Source organism: Lissotriton helveticus, chromosome 6 (genome assembly GCF_964261635.1).
Source record: "Lissotriton helveticus chromosome 6, aLisHel1.1, whole genome shotgun sequence".
Classification (NCBI taxonomy): domain Eukaryota; kingdom Metazoa; phylum Chordata; class Amphibia; order Caudata; family Salamandridae; genus Lissotriton; species Lissotriton helveticus.
The window spans coordinates 1,488,895,882-1,488,919,293 of NC_136067.1; the positions used below are offsets into that span (position 1 = coordinate 1,488,895,882).

At 45.6% G+C, this 23,412-nt stretch overlaps 1 protein-coding gene across 1 annotated transcript in view; it reads right to left on the bottom strand.

Annotated features, from left to right (window-relative positions):
• The window catches only part of RYR2 (ryanodine receptor 2), a 3,071,198-nt gene that overhangs the window by 652,218 nt on the left and 2,395,568 nt on the right, over positions 1 to 23,412 (bottom strand). The window contains exon 76 of the mRNA XM_078648003.1: positions 8,454 to 8,553. Coding sequence (XP_078504129.1) covers positions 8,454 to 8,553 — 100 coding nt within the window. The remainder of the gene's footprint in view (positions 1 to 8,453; positions 8,554 to 23,412) is intronic.

Here is a 23,412-nt window from a genome sequence, read left to right on the forward strand (position 1 = left end):
TACATATTATATGCACAAGTTACTACTTGTGTAACGATATATCTGTAAGAGACATTAGTTAGTATTAGATTCCTTACCTTAGAATATCCCCAGGCGTCAGACTGGATCTGGAAACTTTTGCGTAGCAGTACCCTTGCGCGTCGGCAGGCGTTGTCTGCGGCTCCGCGTCCGTCGTCGGCGTCGTGGGCGCCGTGATGACGTCGTCGGAGTACTTAGACGCCGCCTCCGCGTGCTGACGTCAGTTCTTAGACACAGCTTTTCTGCGCCAGAAACGCAGAGCCATGTTAAAAACCAACACTGGTGCCATTGAAACTAGGGCCCTGAAAGGGGACAACCCTAACCCTAGATATTGGTTCGCAGAACGGGGAGGATGGGTGGGTCGGTAAGGAATCTAATACTAACTAATGTCTCTTACAGATATATCGTTGCACAAGTAGTAACTTGTGCATCTGAAAGAGACACGTTAGTATTAGATTCCTTACCTTAGAATAGATACCCCAGCAATACCAACCCAGGTGGTGGGTCTGCGAACCAATAATCACACCAGAAAGTCCTGGAGGACGGAACGGCCAAAGAAGCCATCCCTCCGGACTTGGCTGTCCAGACAGTAGTGTCTCGCAAACGTGTGCAGCGATGCCCACGTAGCTGCCTGACAGATGTCTTGTAAGGGCACACCCCTGCCCAGGGCAGTGGTAGTCGCCCTGGCTCGGGTGGAATGAGCCCGCAATCCAGCCGGGGGCTCCTTCCTAGCCAAAGAGTAGCATGCCTGGATACACAAGATGATCCACCGGGAGATGGTCCTCTTGTGCACCGTTTTCCCCTTCTTAGCGCTTAACGTTTTGGGTCCAGACGGTGGAGCCGCTCTTCCTCTTTAGAGGGATGCGGTGGCGGGAAGAAGGTTGGCAAGGTGATAGACTGCCCGATGTGGAAGGCCGTGACAACCTTGGGCAGGAAAGAAGGTTTGGTACGTAGCACCACTTTGTCCGGATGGACAGAAAGGAAAGGTGGAGTACAAGAAAGAGCCTGGAGCTCACTCACTCTCCTGGCAGAGGTGATGGCAACCAGGAAAGCCGTCTTCAAGGTCAGAAGGCGGAGAGGACAGTTGTGAAGTGGCTCAAAGGGAGCGCACATCAGAAAGGTAAGAACCAGGTTCAAGTCCCACTGAAGCATCACAAACGGAACAGGAGGAAACGTGTGTGTGATACCCTTAAGAAATCTGTTTACAATAGGGGACTTGAACAAAGAAGGCTAATCAGGTAGCCTGAGAGAGGCTGAAAGGGCAGAAAGATAGCCCTTGATAGTGCCCAGAGCATAGCCCTGCTGGGCAAGAGACAGAAGGACGAGAAGAACCTCAGAAAGAGGGGCAGCAAGAGGATCCACAGCCTTTGCTGTGCACCATGCCACAAATCTGTTCCACCTGCAGGCGTATACCGACTTCGTGGAGGGACGCCTGGCTGCCAGAATGACGTTACAGACTTCAGGAGGCAAGTCAAATGGCCTCAACTGTCGCCGCTCAATCTCCAAGCATGGAGGTGGAGACTGGACAGGCTCGGGTGGAGGACCGTCCCCTGCTGCTGCCACAGAAGGTCCTCCTGAAGAGGCAGACGAACCGGGGGATCGACTTACATATTGAGTAGCTCTGGATACCAGTACCTTCTCGCCCAGTCCGGAGCCACAAGGATGACTTGGGCCCGGTCGCGCTTGATCTTCTTCAGCACTCTGGGCAGAAGTGGTATAGGCGGAAAGGCGTACAACAGACCGCAACTCCACTCGCGACGAAAAGCGTCTCCGAGCGAGTGCCGCCTTGGAAATTCCAACGCGCAGAACTGATGACATTGCGCTTTCTCTTCGGTGGCGAATAGATCTAACCAAGGCTCTCCCCATCGCTGAAAGAGGCCTTGCGCCACGTCCGAGTTCAGACGCCATTCGTGATCCATCATGCACCGACGGCTGAGCTCGTCCGCCCTGGCGTTCAGAGAACCTGCCAGGTGTTGAGCCACCAGGGTCACGCCCTGGCGTTCCAGCCATTGCCAAAGGCAAAGAGCCTCCTGGCAAAGGGTCCACGACCCCACCCCGCCCTGTTTGTTGCAGTACCACATGGCGGTGGTGTTGTCCGTGAACACCTGCACTACACTCCCCCGGACAGAGGGGAGGAATGCCTTCAGTGCTAGACGAATCGCCCGCAACTCCAACAGGTTGATGTGGAGCCAGGTCTCCGCCGGAGACCAGAGGCCTCTGATCTCCGCCTCTCCCATGTGGCCTCCCCAGCCCTGGAGGGACGCGTCCGTCACAACTACGTGCTCCGGTTGGGGAAGGGAGAGGGATCTGCCGCTGACCCAATCGCGGTCTGTGAGCCACCACTGCAGCTGTCTCGCAGTGCCCTCCGAGATCAGGACGTGGTCGGACAGATTGCCCTGATGCTGGGCCCACTGAAACTTCAGGTCCCACTGCAGAGCCCGCATCCGCCACCTGGCATAATGCACCAGAAGGATGCAGGAGGCCATCAGCCCCAGAAGCCGCAGCGTCAACCTGACCGAGACCCGGTATAACGGCTGAAAGATTGGAATCAGAGCCTGAATATCCCGGACCCGCTGTTCGGGTGGATAAACCCGAAACTGCGCCGAGTCCAGAACCGCTTCGATGAAGAGGAGCTTCTGAGAGGGACACAGGTGTGACTTTGGCACATTGATGGAGAACCCCAGCTGGTGCAGGAGATCTGCCGTAGTCTGGAGGGGGCTGACGACTGTCAGGGGCGAACCCGCCTTCAACAGCCAGTCGTCTAGGTAGGGGAAGACTGAAACCCCGAACCTGCGCAGATGAGCTGCGACCACCGCCATCACCTTTGTGAACACCCGTGGGGCGCTGGTAAGGCCGAAGGGGAGCACGGTAAACTGAAAGTGCTCGTGGCCAACCGTGAACCGCAGGTAGCGTCGGTGGGCCGGCAGGACGGGGATGTGGAAATAAGCGTCCTGCAAATCCAACGCTACCATCCAGTCTCCTGGGTCCAGGGCAGCTAGGACCTGAGCCAGTGTCAGCATCTTGAACTTCTCCTTCCGGAGGAAGCCGTTGACGTTCCGTAGATCCAAGATAGGGCGCAGGCCCCCTTTGCCCTTCTTGGGTACCAGAAAGTAGTGGGAGTAGCAACCACACCCTACTTCTGGCCCAGGAACGCGCCAAGTGCCCAGAAGAACGTCGGTCAAGGCCTCATTAAAGGGCAGCAGAGGCTCGGCCGAGCTTGACTGCGGTTTAAGGACCTCAGTGAGGAGGTTAGTCCTCACGGCCGCGACGGGGAGCTCAAGGCCCAAGGCCTTGGCAGCCCTCATCAGCACCACACTATAGGTTGCCCCCTCCTCCGAAGCCACGGTAGGAGGGGAGACAAAACCAGTGTCTGGAGAGGTGTCCAGATTTTGGAAAAGGGGGGTGGTGATGGACAGAGTTTCTGAATGATGCAGAATACTCTTACCAAGTCAAGAGATCATGGTTATAATCCATCACCGTTTTTTAGCTCAATGCACCATCCCAGCTTAGAACCTGGCTATATGCAAATTAGTCTGTTCCTGTCCCAGTGCATGATGGGAACAGGGCAAACCAAACTACCAAGCCAATTCTTATACTGGGAAGGAAACAAGCTTCCGGGGACCGGTTTCTGGCATCACAGCCTTCTTCGGCCTGGCTTGCTTGAATCCTTATGGTGCAATGAGCAAGGGACTCACGTCTGAGCATACCCTCCCACACATAGTGTGGATAAAACCGATTTTGGAAAAGGGGGGTGGTGATGGACAGAGTTTCTGAATGATGCAGAATACTCTTACCAAGTCAAGAGATCATGGTTATAATCCATCACCGTTTTTTAGCTCAATGCACCATCCCAGCTTAGAACCTGGCTATATGCAAATTAGTCTGTTCCTGTCCCAGTGCATGATGGGAACAGGGCAAACCAAACTACCAAGCCAATTCTTATACTGGGAAGGAAACAAGCTTCCGGGGACCGGTTTCTGGCATCACAGCCTTCTTCGGCCTGGCTTGCTTGAATCCTTATGGTGCAATGAGCAAGGGACTCACGTCTGAGCATACCCTCCCACACATAGTGTGGATAAAACCGATTTTGGAAAAGGGGGGTGGTGATGGACAGAGTTTCTGAATGATGCAGAATACTCTTACCAAGTCAAGAGATCATGGTTTTAATCCATCACCGTTTTTTAGCTCAATGCACCATCCCAGCTTAGAACCTGGCTATATGCAAATTAGTCTGTTCCTGTCCCAGTGCATGATGGGAACAGGGCAAACCAAACTACCAAGCCAATTCTTATACTGGGAAGGAAACAAGCTTCCGGGGACCGGTTTCTGGCATCACAGCCTTCTTCGGCCTGGCTTGCTTGAATCCTTATGGTGCAATGAGCAAGGGACTCACGTCTGAGCATACCCTCCCACACATAGTGTGGATAAAACCGATTTTGGAAAAGGGGGGTGGTGATGGACAGAGTTTCTGAATGATGCAGAATACTCTTACCAAGTCAAGAGATCATGGTTTTAATCCATCACCGTTTTTTAGCTCAATGCACCATCCCAGCTTAGAACCTGGCTAGAGGTCCAGGCCACTGGCCTCCCCAAGGTCTCCTGTCCAGTCCTCATGAGACTGACACTCCCTGGTCAGAGGGTCCTCAGACCCCTCCCAGTCCTCTTCATCACCCATCTCCTGAAACCCAGGGTTCTCAACAAATGGGGCCTGTTCATAAAAGTGAAATTCACCCAACGGCGTCTGGAGCGGCGCCCATCGGGGCCGTCCCGACGACTGAACAGGAACGAAGGTGGAACCGGGGACGGCGCCGCCCGAGGACGGCGCCGGAGGTGACACCTGCGGGTCCGATGCCGGGGAGGCCGTAAGATCCACCGGCGACGAACCAGATCCCGAAGGAGGGCCAGCGGAGTCCTGCGGCGCCGGGCCCGAAGGCGTCAGCGGCGTCGGGGCCGAAGCACCCGACGGCGTCCGGGCCAGAGCCGCCGACCCGCTAGGGGCCCCAGACGGGTCCGCAGGGCCCGAAGGCGCCGCGGAGCCCGCGGGAGGAGAGAGTTTCCTCATGGCCATGAGGAAGCGCTCGACCTCCTCCTGCGTCGCGTTCAGCCCAGGGACCGGAGGGTGTGGAGCTGCACGCGGCGCCCGCGACTCCGACGGAGCCGCGTGGGTGGTGTCACCCGAACCCCCGGCCGCATCGTGCGAGCGTCGGGGGGAGTCCGAAGAGCGATGATGCCGCTTGGACTTCTTGTGCCTCTTACCTGACGACGACTTCGACCCGGAGGAGTGCGGCCTACCCTCGGAACTGTGGTGGCTCCGAGCCCGCGACCTGTCCCTCGACCTCCCATGGGATCGGGACCTCTCCCGGCGCGGGACTGACTGCCAGAGTTCGAGTCACCTGCGGGACCGCTCCCGCCTGGCTTTCGCGATGCCTGTCATGTTGCACTTTGAAAAGCAAAACGTGCACTTTTCACATGGCAGCGGGCGGAGATTTCTGCTCCGCCCGCCGCAATTGCACCCATACAGGATGCGCCCGCCTGTGTGGCGGGCGCATCCTAATGCCCTGATCGGGACCCCCGCACTTATGGCGGGCGGTCCCGGGTCCCGATGTGATGGCGGGCGGACTAAGTCCGCCCGTCATCATAATGGACCCCTTGGTCTGTTGATATTCTATCAGTGAACCTTATATACTATGGAGGCCACCACAATCTAATTTCCTGACAAAAATAGCTAATTTAACTAGTGTAAGTTAGTAATTTTAAAAGCTCAAACATGGTTTAGGGAATTGTCAGATGAGAGTGCTTCAAATTTGTGGGTGGGAACAAAACAATGCCAAATAATACATTGAGGCAGCTTGTTTGAATACGAACCTCATTCTTAAAACAAATGAGTTCTTCTGGATCCAAATGTGTATAACACAGCATAGTTTGATATTTACTCATATGTTCTGGTTGCAGCTAACTTTTTTATCCTACACCCCTGCTAATTGTTAAAGTGTTCCTATTCCTCTTTCAACAAACAATGGAATTTACTTCTGCCTTTGAAGGAATGTCAACGGTGAAAAGGTGTCAGTAATTGGTTAATTAATGATAACATACAAGTACTTTTGATGGTGTATACAATCTTCCAGGGCATTCCAACCCTGTATAGCCCCCTACCCAGGCATTACTCACACAAGATATGGTGTCTGAATAAATGTAAATGTATTTACGGGTGCAGAACCATCTTCCTGAATTTAAACGGGTTTTTTCACTCATAAATGAAGCTAGCTAAGTGTTTACATCTAACGTTTATGTGCAAATCACTTCTTAAAAGAGGTATTAAATGTTTGCTCCTTCGTATTAATGTCTTCTGGTCTCCACATGTAAGTGAAAAATAAAATAAGTACTTCAGCCATGATCAGCTTCTCATGGAAATAATGAACATCATCACAAGAAAAAGACTCCAAGTCTCAAAACGTTTTGAAGGATATGAGATTCTATGAGAAGCCTTGGATACGAAGGGGCATATTTACAAGCCCCTATTGCCACAAGAACGTCTCTTTTAACGACATTCCTGTGGCGATATAGGCTTTTCCTTATTTACAAGGTGGTGATAGGTCACTTAATGTGGCTTAACAGTGCCCAGTAAATAAGGCACCCGTTCATGCTACAATTAGCATGAAAGCGTGAAAGGGAAGGGCAATAGGTGAGGCAGTGGGCATTCTGCTGCAAAACCCATTGATTTTGAATCTGGCCTATATTTACAAGGGTGGTGTAGTTACATGGTGAAGCGAGGAAAAATGCTTTTATTCTAGTTTTTATTTTTTCGATGTGTGCTGCATTGTGCAGCACAATAGAAACAGCAAAACATTATGAATGTTTGTTTATGTGCAGGTAGGTGCCCCTTCCTTAACACAATCATTACAAAAATTACGATTTGCAACTTCTATGTACACATGCACACACAGAAATTACAAATTGCCAATTGTGATTGTTTATGCACATAAACAATCATTCCCTCAATGTAGGCACTCTTGAACTATGGTGCAAGGGAGTCTGCGTTGATGCTACGGAGCTTCATTTAGTGTGAGCGCTAGGGACAACACAGGGATATGCTGTATCTTTGTAAATACGGCTCATCCCTGTATTTTTGGAATCGGGGAACATGGCATTAGCATTTCGAGCTTAACGCCAACAACGCCATTCCCTTGCAAATATGCCCCAAAGTTTCTTGCAGTTCTTGGTGCCATGGACACTGTAGGACTTCCGTTTCATAGGAACTTGCCATGGGATAATACAGGTCCCGGGTGATGCTACAGAGTTTCTCATTCAATGCTCAGTTTTCTTGTGGAAGCAATGGATACAACATTTGATAGCCACTGGGAGCACAAACAGGACTGGACATATTAAATACCCTATTTCAAATAACGGGGTGCATTCTGGAAACTTCATCCTTCTTTAGAACAGGCACATCTTATGGACTTGCTCTGTCTTCACTGAGGCACAATTTAAGGTTTCTGACCCACCTATTGATTCAGTTTTCTGTACCAGGACATGCTATAGCTGTCTGCAATCCTCCACATAACCACAAGTAAGAGGTGCTGGTGTGGAGGGCATGAGCAGTGCAAAGTGCATGTATTGAGGAAAGTGTGAAAGTGTACATGCATGGAGATCCTGTACAACAGGGAAACAACATTGCTGTGTGCAGAACTAAAATGAACTACCTTCCAGGAGGTGAAGCCAGGAACAAAGGGGCTTGGAACTTTGCCTGTCCAATCTCAGAGCAAGGGATGACTGCAATCCATTCCAGTTAGACCACTAGCAATGGCCCTTCAAAGCAGCAAGAATAATTTGCCGCTCCTGTGAAGGCCACTAATAACTCTACATAAATGTCATACTTCTCAAAGATTGGGAAGTTTAAAAAACTATTTGAAATTGCGAGGTTGGGGACATTTGTCCTCACAGTGTTTTATGAAATGTATGACTCCATACATTGTTTTGATTTCAGTATGAATGACCGCCTCTAGTAGTTGATTAAGATGGTTAAAAGATATATTCTATCCGGTTTTACTGCATAAAGAGCATTCATAGTGCAAACCAATCCAAAAAATGCATAAAGGAGGACTTTATTACTGAAAGAACTGGAAATCACAAATATGAGATAACATTTACATGAATCACCGGAAATAAGTCTACATAAATTCAGAAATCTAAATTGTGAGCCAGCTGAAATTTCTTGGTGTGTGGACCAAATGTTTGATTTTAAGGATTTTACAGGTATGCTATAAACACTACAGAACTTGGACAGAAGTGGTTGTATTAAAAAATCAGAGATATACCCAGTAGATAAGCCTACTTTAGAAACAGCAAGAAAGCAACAGGCAATAGAATCAATATCTAGTAAAAAAATGAATTACTATAAAGTAGAATTTTCTTCAAAATAGATGGTTGATTATTACCTTTGCTTGCACTGATCATTTGCAGCACCATCTCAGCAGCACCCCTGTCATGCAGTCTGGCTTGCTGGTACAGAAGCTTCTGTTTTTCCACTTCTTTTTCCTGAACAAAAATATAAGTAATTTAACTGATGACCTTGCATAACCGTTAAGTCATTGCAATAACATATAATCTTGTTGGATACTCTGCACAGTACATGCTTTTGCAGCATATGCAATAAGGCAGTGTTTCCAAATCTTTTTACATCCAAGATTCATTTTTTGGAAACAACACCTAGCTTTAATAGACATGAGAATGGGAGATTTTACTGTAGGATGAGTTACTTACCTTCGGTAACGATGTATCGGGTAGAGACATAGTCTAGCCGCAGATTCCTTAATTTAAAAGCTAGAGAATGGGCGGAATGGACCAGAGGAATAGAATGAAGCAGCCTGTGTTAGAGAGTAGAAAGAATGTAACCCTGCAAAAGGGCAAGCCTCCCTAAGGGAGTATATAAAGCCCCACCTGAAAAGGTCCTCGCAGAATGGGGAGGACAGGCGGGCATTAAGGAATCTGCGGCTAGACTCGGGGCCCGATTCACAAAACAAACTTAAGACAAAATCCTAAACTTACTACCATTTTGGTATTCACAGAAGGCACTTACTCATTATGGTATTCACAGAAGGCACTTACTCATTTCGGTATTCACAGAAGTTAGGAGTCCTAACTTTAGGACTCCTAATTGCCTTCTGTGAATACCGAAAGTCTTAAAGTTAGGATTTTTCTCAGTTTAGGAGAAGTAAAGTTAGGACTCCTAAATGCCTTCTGTGAATACCGAAAAATCCTAATTTTAAAGATTATTTTCTGTGTACAAAAACAAACCTGCGTGCAATGCACACACCCTTGCACCCTGGTGCAAAGGTGCCTGCATTAGCACTAGGCTGTCGAAATGGAGCTAGTACAGGGGAAAAGGACAGAAATGCACCGCATGCCATAGAAATGGTGCATTCCTGCCTTTTCAGTTTGAGGAGGGGGCAGCAGTGCCAAATACCCAGAAATATGTCCCAAAGCATTTTGACCATTAGGAGTGTGTCGGAATGAGTTACATATAAAGCAAAATCTTTAAATGTGACATACACCAGAACATTTGCGACCCACCAGAATTTGACTTGCGACCCACATTGGGAAATGCTGCAATAGAGGCAATGCCACTATTTTAGAAAATCAGAAACATATTACATTTGCAAATATGGCACCTTTTCACACAGTTTTCTGCATGAAAGAGGAGTGTAATGTAATGGGTCACAACACCCACTGCTTTTTGACGCTGCACCAGATTTACAAGGAATGCAATGCAAAAAAAGGTGTTAGATTGGCGAAATGAGGAAAATACTTTATTTCTCCTTGTTTTTGCTTTTTCTATGTGTGCCGCATTCTGCAGCACACATAGAGAGAGCAATATGCCAATAATGATTGTTTCTGTGCAGGAATTGTACCTTCCTGCACAAAACAACAATTAGATAATGGGCATTTACTACTTCTATGTAGGCTTCAGGATGTAGCATGCATAGAAGTAGCAAATTGCCATTGTTGATTGTTTATGTGCAGTAAGGGAAACCTTCCTGCACATAAACAATCATCCCTGCAGCGCAGGCACCTTTACACTATGGCACAAGGGTGTCTGTGTTGGTGCTAGGAAGCTACTTTTAGTGCCAACACAAGGGAAAACAAAGGGGTGTGCCATATTCTTGTAAATAAGGTGCATCCCTGCATTGAAATGACGCAGTGGCACTGCAGATTTTGTTGGGTCACAACAGCTGGTATTCTATCACACAAGAATGCAAGCTGTTCCTCTAGTCTCATAGCCAGACTTCAACTTCCACTTCACAGGACTCTCCTATACCCTCCTCACCGCGACCTACACGCCCAAGCAGCCTCTGCTGCTAGGAAGAGAACCCAGATTGGCTCCTGCTGGTGGTGCCCCTGCCCCTCCCACCTCATAGCCAGACTTTGACTCCTGCTTTGTGGGACTCTCCTAGGCCCTCCTCGCTGCTGAACTACACCTCCCAGCAGCCTCTGCTGCTAGGAAAAGAGCCTGGATTGGCTCCTTCTGGTCCTGCCCATCTGGCCTCATAACTGGAGTTCAACTCCCTCTTTGCAGGACTTTCCAAGACCCTCCTCGTCGCTGTACTACACTGCCCAGCAGCCTCCGCAGCTAGGAAGAGAGCCCAGATTGGCTTCTATTGGTCCTGCCCCTCTGGCCTCATAGACAGACTTTGACTCCCTTTCACAGATGCTCCTAGACTCTCCTCGCCGCCAAACTACACCTACCAGCAGCCTCCACTGTTGGCGGCACCTGTGGGAAGCCCAGGGCAAGGGCAGGCCTGTCCGCACCCATCAGCCCAGAGGAGGCAGGGCTTGGCCACCCATGTTCTACTTGATCCTGAGCTTAAAGTACTGTACACCCCCTTGTCTTGTTCCTGCGCTCGCTGCTGTCCCAGCACTGCTCTGTGTCCCTGCAAATGCGCTGCTTGCTGTCACTGACCATGTGCTGCCTATGGCCCTTGTGCTGCCAGCTGCCCCTGCACTGCCTGCTGTCCCTGCCCCTGCGCTGCTCCCTGTCCCTGCCGACACTGCCACGTCTACTGCGACACAACCTACAAAATCTCCTGCACCACTCTAGCTCACAAAATCAAGAACATCTTGACGCCGCTCCATTGTACACTGCCCAATGCCTGCTCACTCTGCAAACACCCCCCCAAAATTTGGGACACCGTTCACCACCCTCTCCAGGGATATTGCCTTCATCACCGAAATGTGGCTCAACCCCCTCCTCAAACTCCGACATTACCACCGACACTCCCAAATTGCACAAGATGATACACTGTGACCACACCAAGAAACAAGGCAGAGGTATCACAATCATCTTCAAGGAAACTATCAGATGCATCACCTCAATAATACAAACTGACGTGAAGACCATGTTAAGAGGCGCCCTCGCATACAGACCCCCGGCACCCTGATCAACATTCTGCTACACAATCCCCAACCTCATTGCCCTCCTTGCAATCAACTCTACTACTACATCCTACTCAGCAACCTCAACTTCCATATTGATTAACCCAACAACACCAACTCCACCACACCCCTCAAGAACCTGAACATCATCAGCCTCACCCAACTTTTCAGGAACCACAAATCGGCAATAATCAATAAGAAACTTGACCAGCGTGTAGCCAATCATTTTAACCTTGTGGATCATTTACCACCAGATTTGAAGATGTTCCCTGTGGAGCATGTCTTAAAGGATGAGCTACTGGACTCCAGAGAAAACTTCAAATGGACTGACCATTACTGATTAATGCGTATCTCAAGAGCTCCCAGGAGTCCATTGATTCCACATTCCAAATGGAATCTTCACTCATGATGCTTTTGAAAATTCTGCTGTGTCATCTGTGCAGCCACTGAGCAAACCACATTGTACTGCCTGAGAAAGGTGGCAGCTCAAACATTGTAGTGGAAATACTGTTTTGTTCTATGGTGAATCCATCTGATTCAGGTCACTTTTATGGATATTTTATTTCTTTAAATCAATCAATTAATCAATCAGGTGTTTGTTAAGGGCGACTACTCACCCATAAGGGTCTCAAGGTGCTGGGGGGGTGGGGGAGGGTCGCAGGTTCCAGTCCATCACGGAGGGTGTCTGTCGAAGAGCCAGGTTTTGGGGTTTGTGAGTGATGGTCTTTCTTTGTTCAAGGGGGATCCATTTGAAGGTCTTACGTAGGAGGCGGAGGGTATGGAAGCAGGAGGACGAGACAGAGTTAATCTGGCAGTCCATTTTGAGCTCTGAGTCCAGGATGATTCCCAGGGTGCGTGCATGGTCCGTGGGGGTGGGTGGGCTTCCGAGGGCGGGGGCCACCAGGTGTTGTTCCAGGCATCAGGGTTTGGGCCCATGATGAGTACTTCAGTTTTGTTGGTGTTTAGTTGTAGGTAGCTGTTTTCATCCATTCGGCAACGCCTTCCATGCCTTCTCAAAAGTTGTGTCTGGTGGTGTTGGGTTCATTGGATAGGGAGAGGATGAGTTGGGTGTCGTCTGCGTGAACTGGGGTGGCGTGGTGAGCAAAATAACGATGGATTAAACCCGTATCTGTGACTGGGGGTGAATGTTTGACAATGTTCAACATTCCGTTCATCATCTTTTTGTGTTGCATTTTCACCCTAAGTGGGAAGGGTATGCCCAGACGTGGGTCCCGTGCTCACTACGCCACTGGAGTCAAGCTATCCTGGCTGATGAGGGCTGAAAGCCCGAAACCGGTCCTAGGATGCATGATTCCTGCCCAGGGAAGACAAGGCCGGCAGTTCCATCTGGACTGTTCCCATGAGGCACAGGGTCAAGACTCATTTGAATATGGCTTTGTCTGAACTAGGGTGTTGTGGTGTGCAAAATAACGATGGATTAAACCCAGATCAGTGACTGGGGTGAATGTTTGACAATGTTCAACGTTCTGTCCACCATCTTTTTGTGTTGCATTTTCACCCTTAGTGGGAAGGGTATGCCCAGACATGGGTCCCGTGCTCACTACGCCACTGGAGTCAAGCTATCCTGGCTGATGAGGGCTGAAAGCCCGAAACCGGTCCTATGATGCGTGATTCCTGTCCAGGGAAGACATGGCCTGGCAGTTCGGTCTTGACTGTTCCCATGAGGCACAGGGTCAAGACTGATTTCATATGGCAATGTCTGAACTGGGGTGGCGTGGTGAGCAAAATAACAATGGATTAAACCCAGATCTGTGACTGGGGGGGATGTTTGACAATGTTCAACATTGCGTCCACCATCTTTTTGTGTTGCATTTTCACTCTAAGTGGGAAGGGTATGCCCAAACGTGGGTCCCGTGCTCACTACGCCACTGGAGTCAAGCTATCCTGGCTAATGAGGGCTGAAAGCCCGAAACCGGTCCTAGGATGCTTGGTTCCTGTCCAGGGACAACATGGTCTGGTAGTTCAGTCTGGACTGTTCCCATGAGGCACCGGGTCAAGACAGATTTGCATATGGCTATGTCTGAACTGGGGTGGCGTGGTGAGCAAAATAACAATGGATTAAACCCAGATCTGTGACTGGGGGTGAATGTTTGACAATGTTCAACATTCCGTCCATCATCTTTTTCTGTTGCATTTTCACCCTAAGTGGAAAGGGTATGCCCAGGCGTGGGTCCCATTCTCACTACACCACTGGAGTCAAGCTATCCTGGCTGATGAGGGCTGAAAGCCTGAAACCGGTCCTAGGATGCTTGATTCCTGTCCAGGGAAGACATGGCCTGGCAGTTCGGTTTGGACTGTTCCCATGAGGCACAGGGTCAAGACTGATTTGCATGTCCATCATCTTTTTGTGTTGCTTGTCATCTGCGTATGACACAATGTGGAGTCAGTAGGTTCTGACGATGGGGGCAAGCGGATCCATGTAGATGTTGAAGAGCGTAGGGTTGATGGAGGACCCCTGGGGGACTCTGCAGTTGGTAGGTGTAGGGTCTGAGAGGAAAGAGGGTAGTCTGACCCACTGCGTTCGAGGGCCTTGTCTTCACTGAGAAAACCATAGGTTTCAGGGGTGTTATAGTTAGCTGGAAATTTCACTCATACAAAACCATTCAAATTCCTCCTTTATAGTTAGTTGTACTAACTGTAACTCTTCCGCCCGCAATCCACTGGTGATGATGTCACATATTACATCATTCATGACATGGTCAGTGACATCACTGAGGACATCACTGATGACATCTCAAATTACATCACTGATGACATCATCCAGAATGTTGTTTGTTTTGTTATTTAAATATGTATTAAATATATAGCAATCTGCATTGAAGAATGAGTGGATATATAAATATCTGGATGGAGGATTTAGTAGCAGTGTGATTGACTGTTTACTTGACTAATTTATGGTGTTGCACTAAATGTATTGGACAGTGACTAAACTGTGTGAATATCTGTATCACTTTGTCAGTTGTTGTGTAAACTGCTGCACCAGTTGGTTACGAGCTACGTGAAAGTCTATATTAGTTATTGATTAGTTAATTGAATATTTGTATGGGAGAGTGAATGTGTGTGTGGTTCGGTGGGAGGTGTGTGACTGCCCAAAGATGTGTGAATAGATGACTCAGTAAGTATATGAGGTTAAGACTACATGTTATAACAGTTGTTTGGGTGAGTGAATATCTTTATGGTTGTGGTGATGAGCAAATATATTTCTCAATAGTACATGTCCAACAAAGTAGAAAAAATAAAAAGCAGTGTATGTGACAGTTGTTGTATCTAAATAAGTACACATAAAACTCATTGATTGCATGAGTGACTATATAGATAACTTGTATACTTGTAATAGTGATTTCATAACACACTAAGTATGAGTTACTATCTATATGAATAAATAAAGTGCTATTTGTATAAGTGTGTTGCTGAGTAAATGTAAATATAATACATTCTTTGCAAACGTGAGTAGGATGACTGCATAAGTGAATAGGATGTGTGTCAATATAGGTGTATAAGTATATTTGACACTGTTCTATTGATCATTGACAACATGTATGAGTAAATCTAAAGTTAATTGATTAGATGTGTGTGAAGATCTAGGCATCACTGAGTGGGTTTTTAGATACTTGTATTGCTGTGTCAATGGATTCAAATATGGTACTCTGTATTTTACAGTGAGTGATGAAAGGTTATAGTAGTGTATGATGAGGTGTATCTGATTGTCACGTGGATGATGTCATCAGTGATGTCATCAGTGATGTCACTGACCATATCATGAATGATGTAATATGTGACATCATCACCAGTGGATTGCGGGCACGAGAGTTACAGTTAGTACAACTAACTATAACAGAGGAATTTCAATGGTTTTGTATGAGTGAAATGTCCAGCTAACTATAACACCCCTGAAACCTATTTTTTTTTCCAATTAATTTCTAAGGTTTTTTAAATGATAATTCCTAACTTTAACCTGCCTGAAACCTATGGTTTTTTTCAGTGAATTTGAAAGTTGTTTAAAATGATAATTCCTAATTATAATGTCCATTAACAATATCTGTTTTTTTCAATCTTTTTAAATTATCATCCCAATCTCAACCTAGTAAAAAGTGCAAATATCACCACTCATCAATGGATTCTTCCCGCCAACAAAATCACCACAAACCACTAAAAAAACAGGCGATAGCTCCACTTACCAGTAACAAATTAACATCAACATTTAACTGATGTAAGAAGGTCGACTATCTACTGCGTAAATTACACCCAACTCACACCCATATTTAAAGACGAATATGTGATAGAGGTATTAATCATGCACCTCCGACACCCAACAAAATCACCAGCGCCACCACCACAACCACCCCCTCGGATCCCTCCCCCCTACTACCTCAGAGGCAGCACAAAACAGGACAACGGACCTTCCCGAGATACCATATCCTCTCAAACGCACAACAGCTGAATGTTCAGAGATTTGGCAATCAGCTATATATAAGGGAGTAAATTCTCACATCAACAATAATTTACAGAATCCCAAGTGTACCGGTGATATGCTATACACAACTCACTATAGAAACAAAAAACTTTTCCATGTGAAAATGTTGTATTGATACCTGTAGTGTATTGCACAGTGGGCGCCACCATATTATCTCAGACTCTGGGGAATATCTCGGTCATGTAGCTGTGTTGCCCCGCCCCACTTCAAGCAAAAGCAGAGTGGGCTGGTCCAACGTATGCAACTCCAGCTTAAGAGTATAAAAAATTAGGCTACGCCTTGGGAGTGGTTCACTTCTGCAAAGAGAAAAGACTCTGCCACAGCGAAGGCCCTCACCCTGCCACGTGGCTGCCGCCATGACCACGTGCCTACTCGATACAGGCCATTCTGAACTCAGCGCCACAGCACCGCAGACTTATGTCTGTATCGACTACTACCTTCGGTCTACACTGCGGACAGCAGGGTTCACAACTTGAATTCAGCTTTGGATCTACACTACGCACAGTATTGAAGTTATCCTTGATTTATGTAAGGCAGAGACAATTCTACTCTATGTTCTCAGAAATTGTTAAAATAAGTGATAAAAATTATTTGTCGATATCTGTGCTGACTACAGCCTTCGATCTACAGTGCGGTCAGTAGAGTTTACAACTTGATACCAGTGGCGCATCAGCACTACAGACAACATTGTATTCAGTCTGGATTTATTTAAGGCAGAGACAATTGTACTGTGTCCTCAGATTTTGTTAAAGTATGTGACAAAAAAAGCATTCCTCGATGTCTGTGTCAACTACTGCCTTCGATCTACACTGCGGACAGCAGGGTTCACAACTTGAATTCAGCTTTGGATCTACACTTCGGACAGCATTGAATCAAGTCTTGCTTTATTTAAGGTAGAGACAATTGTACTCTATGTCTTCCGATTTTGTAAAAGGATGTGACAAAAAACATTTGTCTATAACTGTGCTAACTACTGCCTTTGATCTACACTGCGGACAGCAGGGTTCACAACTTGAATTCAGCTTTGCATCTACACTACGGACAGCATTAAAGTTAGCCTTGATTTATGTAACGCAGAGACAATTTTGTTAAATGATGTGACAAAAAACACTCCTCAGTGTCTGTACTGAGTACTGCCTTCAAATGTACACTGCGATCAACAGAGTTTACCACTTGATACCAGTTCATGCAGTCCTGTATGCAGCAGTCAATGTATGGAGTACATTACAGATAATGCAGTGCAGCCTGAGATTTACACTGCGGACAGCAGGGTTTACAACTTGAATTCAGCATTGCTTCTACACTACGGACAGCATTGAAGTTAGCCTTGATTTATGTAAGGCAAAGAAAATTATGTTAAAGGATGCGACGAAAGCATTCCTCAATGTCTGCACTGAGTATTGCCTTCAAATGTACACTGCGATGAACAGAGTTCACCACTTGATACCAGTTCATGCAGTCCCGTATGTAACAGTCAATGTATAGAGTACATTACAGATAATGTAGTGCAGCCTAAGATCTGCACCGTGGACAGCAGGGTTCACAACTTGAATTCAGCTTTGCATCTACACTACGGACAGTAGGAAATTCAGCCTTGATGTATTTAAGGCAGAGACAATTGGACTGTATTAATTTAAATTTTGTTAAAATAAGTGATAAAAATCATTTGTCGATATCTGTGCTGACTACTGCTTTCCATCTACTGTGCGGACAGCAGGGTTCACAACTTCAATTCAGCTTTGAATCTATACTATAGCTGTATTGACTTATTTAAAGAAAAACACATCACAGTTTTTGGAGATGTACTGCAACTTCGTCCCGTAAAAGGACAAAAAGTATTTATAAGAAAGCTTGATTTTATTAACATTGTTGATTCAGGTGCCACTAACTCTGTGTACCACTTATCATTGCTGGTTGCAGACACGCTAAATTACTAATACTGTGCAGCTCTACTCAATGCCACGTGGCCGCGGGCTCTTGCTAACCGCTGCCTCCTGCCTACACTGCGATCATCAGAACTCACAATTGATTCATTATTTGCAGAGTACAATACCAAACTAAGTATAACACCTATCAAACCTATACAATATCCCTTTAGTATGCTTCCTTTAAAAATTTATTTTATATCAGTTATAGATTTAGTTGAATAATAAAATTCACGCTGCAAGTGAAAAGGCACACTTAATGGTAATCTACACTGCTGACAGCACAGATCACAATTTGAACCTCACTTTTTCTTCATTGGAAACCTGAATTTCTTTTTTGGAGACAAAAAAAGCTACACCACTGGCAGAATCAACTGATTCTGATCATTTTGTTGCTGAAGAATTGATAACCATTGATGGTACTTTGTTTTCCCCCTCAAAGTACATGCTGTCCAGTATGAAACAGTCAATGCTTTGAGTGCAGCCCGTTCATACCACGCATCATCGCAGGGTGAGCACACGCTAAACACCAGACGTACCACTAACTCAGTACACCATAAATAATCGCCATGAGGCTTTATTAAGGCAAAATTCAGTAGTCAAAAAACATTCACCCCAGTGCGGCCTGCCCAGACCACGCATCATCGCAGGTTACGTACACGCTCAGTCCCAAAGGTACTACTAACTCAGTGCACCATAATTCATCGCCACGTGGCCGTATTCAGGCAGAATTCCACTGACTCTTCATTCATTATTTACAGAGTGCAGTACCAAACAAAGTAAAACGTCTATTAAACCCTATACAATATCCCTTTAGTAGCATTCCTTCAAAAACTTCTTTTATATCAGTCCTAGGTTTAGATGAAAAACAAAATTCACGTTGCAAGCGCAAAGACACACTCAATGGTAGTGTACACTGCGGACACCACAGGTCACAACTTGAACTATAATGTCCCTGAAACATACATATTTCGACAATGTATTCCATACATGTTTTATCTTTTATTTCAATCATGATTACAAATGATGCAGTCCAGTAGGCAACACGCTGAGCACCATACGTACCACTAACTCAATGCACCATAGTTAATCACCACGTGGCCTTATTAAGGCAAGATTCTGTTGCCAAAAAACATTCTTACCAGTGCACTCTGCCTGAACCATGCATCATCGCAGGTTCCACACAAATCGCCCCTACCTCAGTGTACCACAACTCATGAACACTTTACAATAGAATTTTCTGTCTATAATTTCACATATAGTGCTCCTACCTTTGTACAGCAAAAGTCATAAACCGTTTATGATTGAATATCTGTGTATGATATCATGATTACTATTCTACTTGCTACCAACAGCAACGTAATAAAATGGAGTCGATCACACGTGCCCGTACCCACTTCAACTGTCTATCTGTGTCTGTGTAGTTATTATGTTTGTAAAATGCTGCTCCGGCACCCTACCACATTATATTGTACCATAAACTGCGTAACTCTGCCAATAACAAAAACTTTGATTATATAACTTTCTCTTGTTCATTCTACAAATACGAACTTACAAAATGGATCATTACAATACTGCAAAGAAACGGTATAGTCAATTTATAAATGTGTACTATTTCTTGTTTTTTTATTTTTTAGCATATTTATATAGCGCGAAGTCGACCTAAAACTATATCAACAATTTACATGACCACCGTATTTACAGTACATTTTCAGGCACGCATTGATTACGTCATTACTCTACAATAACAGGATGTGGACGCAACTCCGAGCCTCAAGCAATGATTTCCAGCACCAAGCTTGACAGTATACCCGAATGACCACATACATATATATATTATCTGTCCTTCATGTGCTTAAAACTGCAACCTAAACCTCTCACAGCCCTGTATTACTACAGCTACAACACTCCACTGAATGTACAACAAACATTCATATTCGCAGAAATGCGTCTTGTCCACCATCTTTTATGTGTGCATCTATGGATGAATATAGGATCAGTGATACCCCGTACCTTCCATGTTAGCAATATTGTGGGACTTAACAGACATAATGACACATTTATGTGTAAGACCCGGGTGATGGCAGCACTACAACACGGAAACCAAAATCAGTGGATTTTTCACAAAACTCACGACAGAACCACGCCCATAGCTCCGGAGTCATCGTTCATAGTCTCGCTCAGCACTGTCATACGTCAGTCCAGCCCACTCACTTACGCTTCCAGTAAAACACAACAACAGTACATACATGGCCCAGATTTCCATTGTAGTGATTTCTTAGTTTCAGGTCTAGTTGTCAGAACGGCACACATACACTCTCTCATGGCTGGTATACACCCACACTGCACCCATCCAGCACATATGTCACTACACACGTGACCTTACCAATAAAAAAGTCGGGGTGCACGTGCTCTACGCCATTTTAGAGCTGCTCCCATCGCAAGCGCTGTGATGGCCCATCCTAGTGGTTCGGACGCCTCATGTAGGCCCGAACCACCAAGCAGGGGGGCCAACCCTATGTGCGTTGCCTCTTTGGTCACTGAGTTAGTGGCACCGCAAGGATTGAGCGAGTGAGTAACCTGCGATGATGATGGGAGCACGAGTATGTCCTTAGCCATAGCGATATCAAGACTCAGCACCATATGTGAGACTTCTTGGTGGCAGAGCTGGACTGCATGATGTAGAAGGTGCCCTGTCCACGAAAAGGAGAGCAGTAAGGCCTGGGTGCAGCGGAGGGAGTAGATGGAGTGCAGCAGACTGTATACAAACAGGCAACGCAGCCATTTAGGCGTACGCAGTCGTATATACTGTATCTTATTGCATTTGTATTTTTTTTTCAATAGCAGGAACGTTTTTATAATTGGTAAAAAATGTCCGCCGTTTGTGATGAACGAAACCATGTGTATCACTGCGCACCACTTGATTTCACAACCGGATAAAAAACATTACTACTATAGTAAATGTACAAAAATCGAAGCCTGTTAAACAAGTTGGAACTGTACAAATAGTTGTTCTTTAAATGCAGGAGGGAAGATGTGTGAAAGGGCGATGTAATTCTACTCCACATTAAGATAGTAACAATTACCAATCATAACATCTTTCTTTTACTATCTTTTAGATGTAAAGCTTCAAGGTGCATTATGTCCCGGCACATGGTGAAAGACACACCGCTGACAGAAAGGTGAGCTGCGAATATTCTTTTCAGTCACTCTTTCACTTCCTCTCTCCTTTGATAAAAAAAATGATTTACCATGTTAACTTCCTTATTATCTTACAGGTTGTGTTTCACAAATTGGTGTCCTCCCCAACACCTCAACGTTCGAGGATTCTGCGATGATGCATGGCCATCGTAACAACGTCTGAGAAGGCTGCTTCGACACATGGTACACCCTCTTTGAATCACACTAATGGCACAAGGCGAGCAAAGATACTTGTTTCTGGAGCAACGAAAAGTCACCTGTGGGTGGAGAGAGTGGGTAGTGTGCAGCAGCTTGACTGCGTAGGAATGTACAATTACCTCCGAGCAGTAAAAATCGATAGGATGCAACAGTCTGAGGGCCAGATTTACAAGCCCCTTGCGCCACTTTTGTGTAACTTTTAACATGGGAAAAGTGACACAAAAGTGGAGCAAGCAGCTTGTAAATCTGCCCCTGAGTGCGCAAGAAAAGGCGCTCACCTCCGGACTCTGGGAGTCAATGGAGTGCAACAGTCTGGGTACGCAGTAATGAGAACTCACCGCTATGCAGTGGGAGTGCATGGGGTATAGTATTTTGGGAGAAAAACAGCGCACTGAAACCTCCTTGCAGTGGAAGTTGATGAAATACAGTATCCTGTGTACAAAGACATAAAGCAGAAATATACTTGTGCAGTTGTATGTACTCTGCCATTACTAACTCTATACTATCTTTCAGATTACTAAACTTGAGGGTGCACTATGAACCGGCACGTGCTTGGACACACAACAGAGGCAAAAAGGTGAGCTATGAAGGTTTTCTCCAGTATTAACTGCTCCATCTATTACTTTCTCTGTCTCACACTTTTAATGTCATTTTTTCTCTCTTTCTCTCTCTCACTCTCTCTCACATTGTTTCTCTTTTAAATTTATGGAGGCTGCTGTCCACTCTGCCGATATAAAAATCAAGGCTGAATTTAATACAGTCTGCAGTGTAGAACCAAAGCAGAGTTCAAGTTGTGAACTCTGTTCGCCACAGTGTTTACACAAGGTAACCAGAGCGGCCTAGATACAAAATGCCTCTGATTAAATGCGTTCGAAATTAAGAATATTGTCCTGCATAATGACGTGATCTCTCACCTAATTCTGTCTCATCTCTGAATCATTTTAAAGACCTGTTGGTCCATACTGTAAATCTGATGCAGTAGGCACTTCCGTACAGACACCTCTTCAACGCGGGCCTATAAGAGAGGTTGAATGTATCTGTCACACTCCAGACATGCAAATAAACAAATATTGCCAAGTGTTTCCTTCATTTGTGATCATTGACCTCCTTCAGTCACATCGATCTAATTTTAAACACTTATTTTCAATTTTGTTTTGCAGGTTATCTACCCTCCTTCTATTGGAGTCCATTTCACATTTTGTTTATTATATTGTATGTTAAAGTTATGTTTCTAGTTATTTATTATATTGTTATCTTAAAGTTAAGTTTCTAGTTATTTATTGTTGTTTTAATAAAAGTTAATTTAAAAAAGTATATACGTCTTCTTTTTCTGACATTTCACTATTATTTAGTGTGATAATCATATGCTTAGACAACATTAGACAATTAAAAATAGAAATGATGTTTATAACTAGAAGTAAAATACAGAGGCTAACTCTTTACCAGCTCTTTACCAGAGTCTGTAGCTGCGATTAATGGTCCCTATGGAAATTTTTAAAAACTCCAGCACAGCAACTGTTTGGATTAGCAACATTGTGTGGTGAACTTGTAACCTGGGTCCTCACTTAAGTGTTCCATGAACTGTTACTATGATAACAGACAGTAAGCAGTTTGGGAGTAGTGTTGAAAGGTACTGGCTGTACAGAAACCATTATATTTACCCAGGATCCTCTACATGACAGAGAGAAAACCAAACTAAGACAGAGCACTGTGTAGCAGATTTATAAGCCCCTTGTGCCAATGTCCCATCACTTTTCCCATGTTAAAAATGATGCAATAATGACGCAAGGAACTTGTAAATCTGCCCCTATGTACATTACGAGCAAGAGAAGTACACAACTCTTTGAATTCTTTATCGATCACAATTAGACAGTGTTGCTTTACGATTCACAATGCACTTCACTAAATACTTTGTGCCTATTTAAATGGGAGACGGGATTGTCGACATTACTAAACTTAGGGGCATATTTATAAGGACGGCGTTAAAATTGTCGACGCTTTAGCGGCAGCAAACTACAACTAAAACAGCGATAATGGACTTCAAAATCCTTTGTTATCTTACCGGAAGATATTTTAAACATTGCTGTTTGCTATGCAAGAGTGAGAGTCGAGACTCTCGCACTGCCATAGCAAACTTGGGGGCAT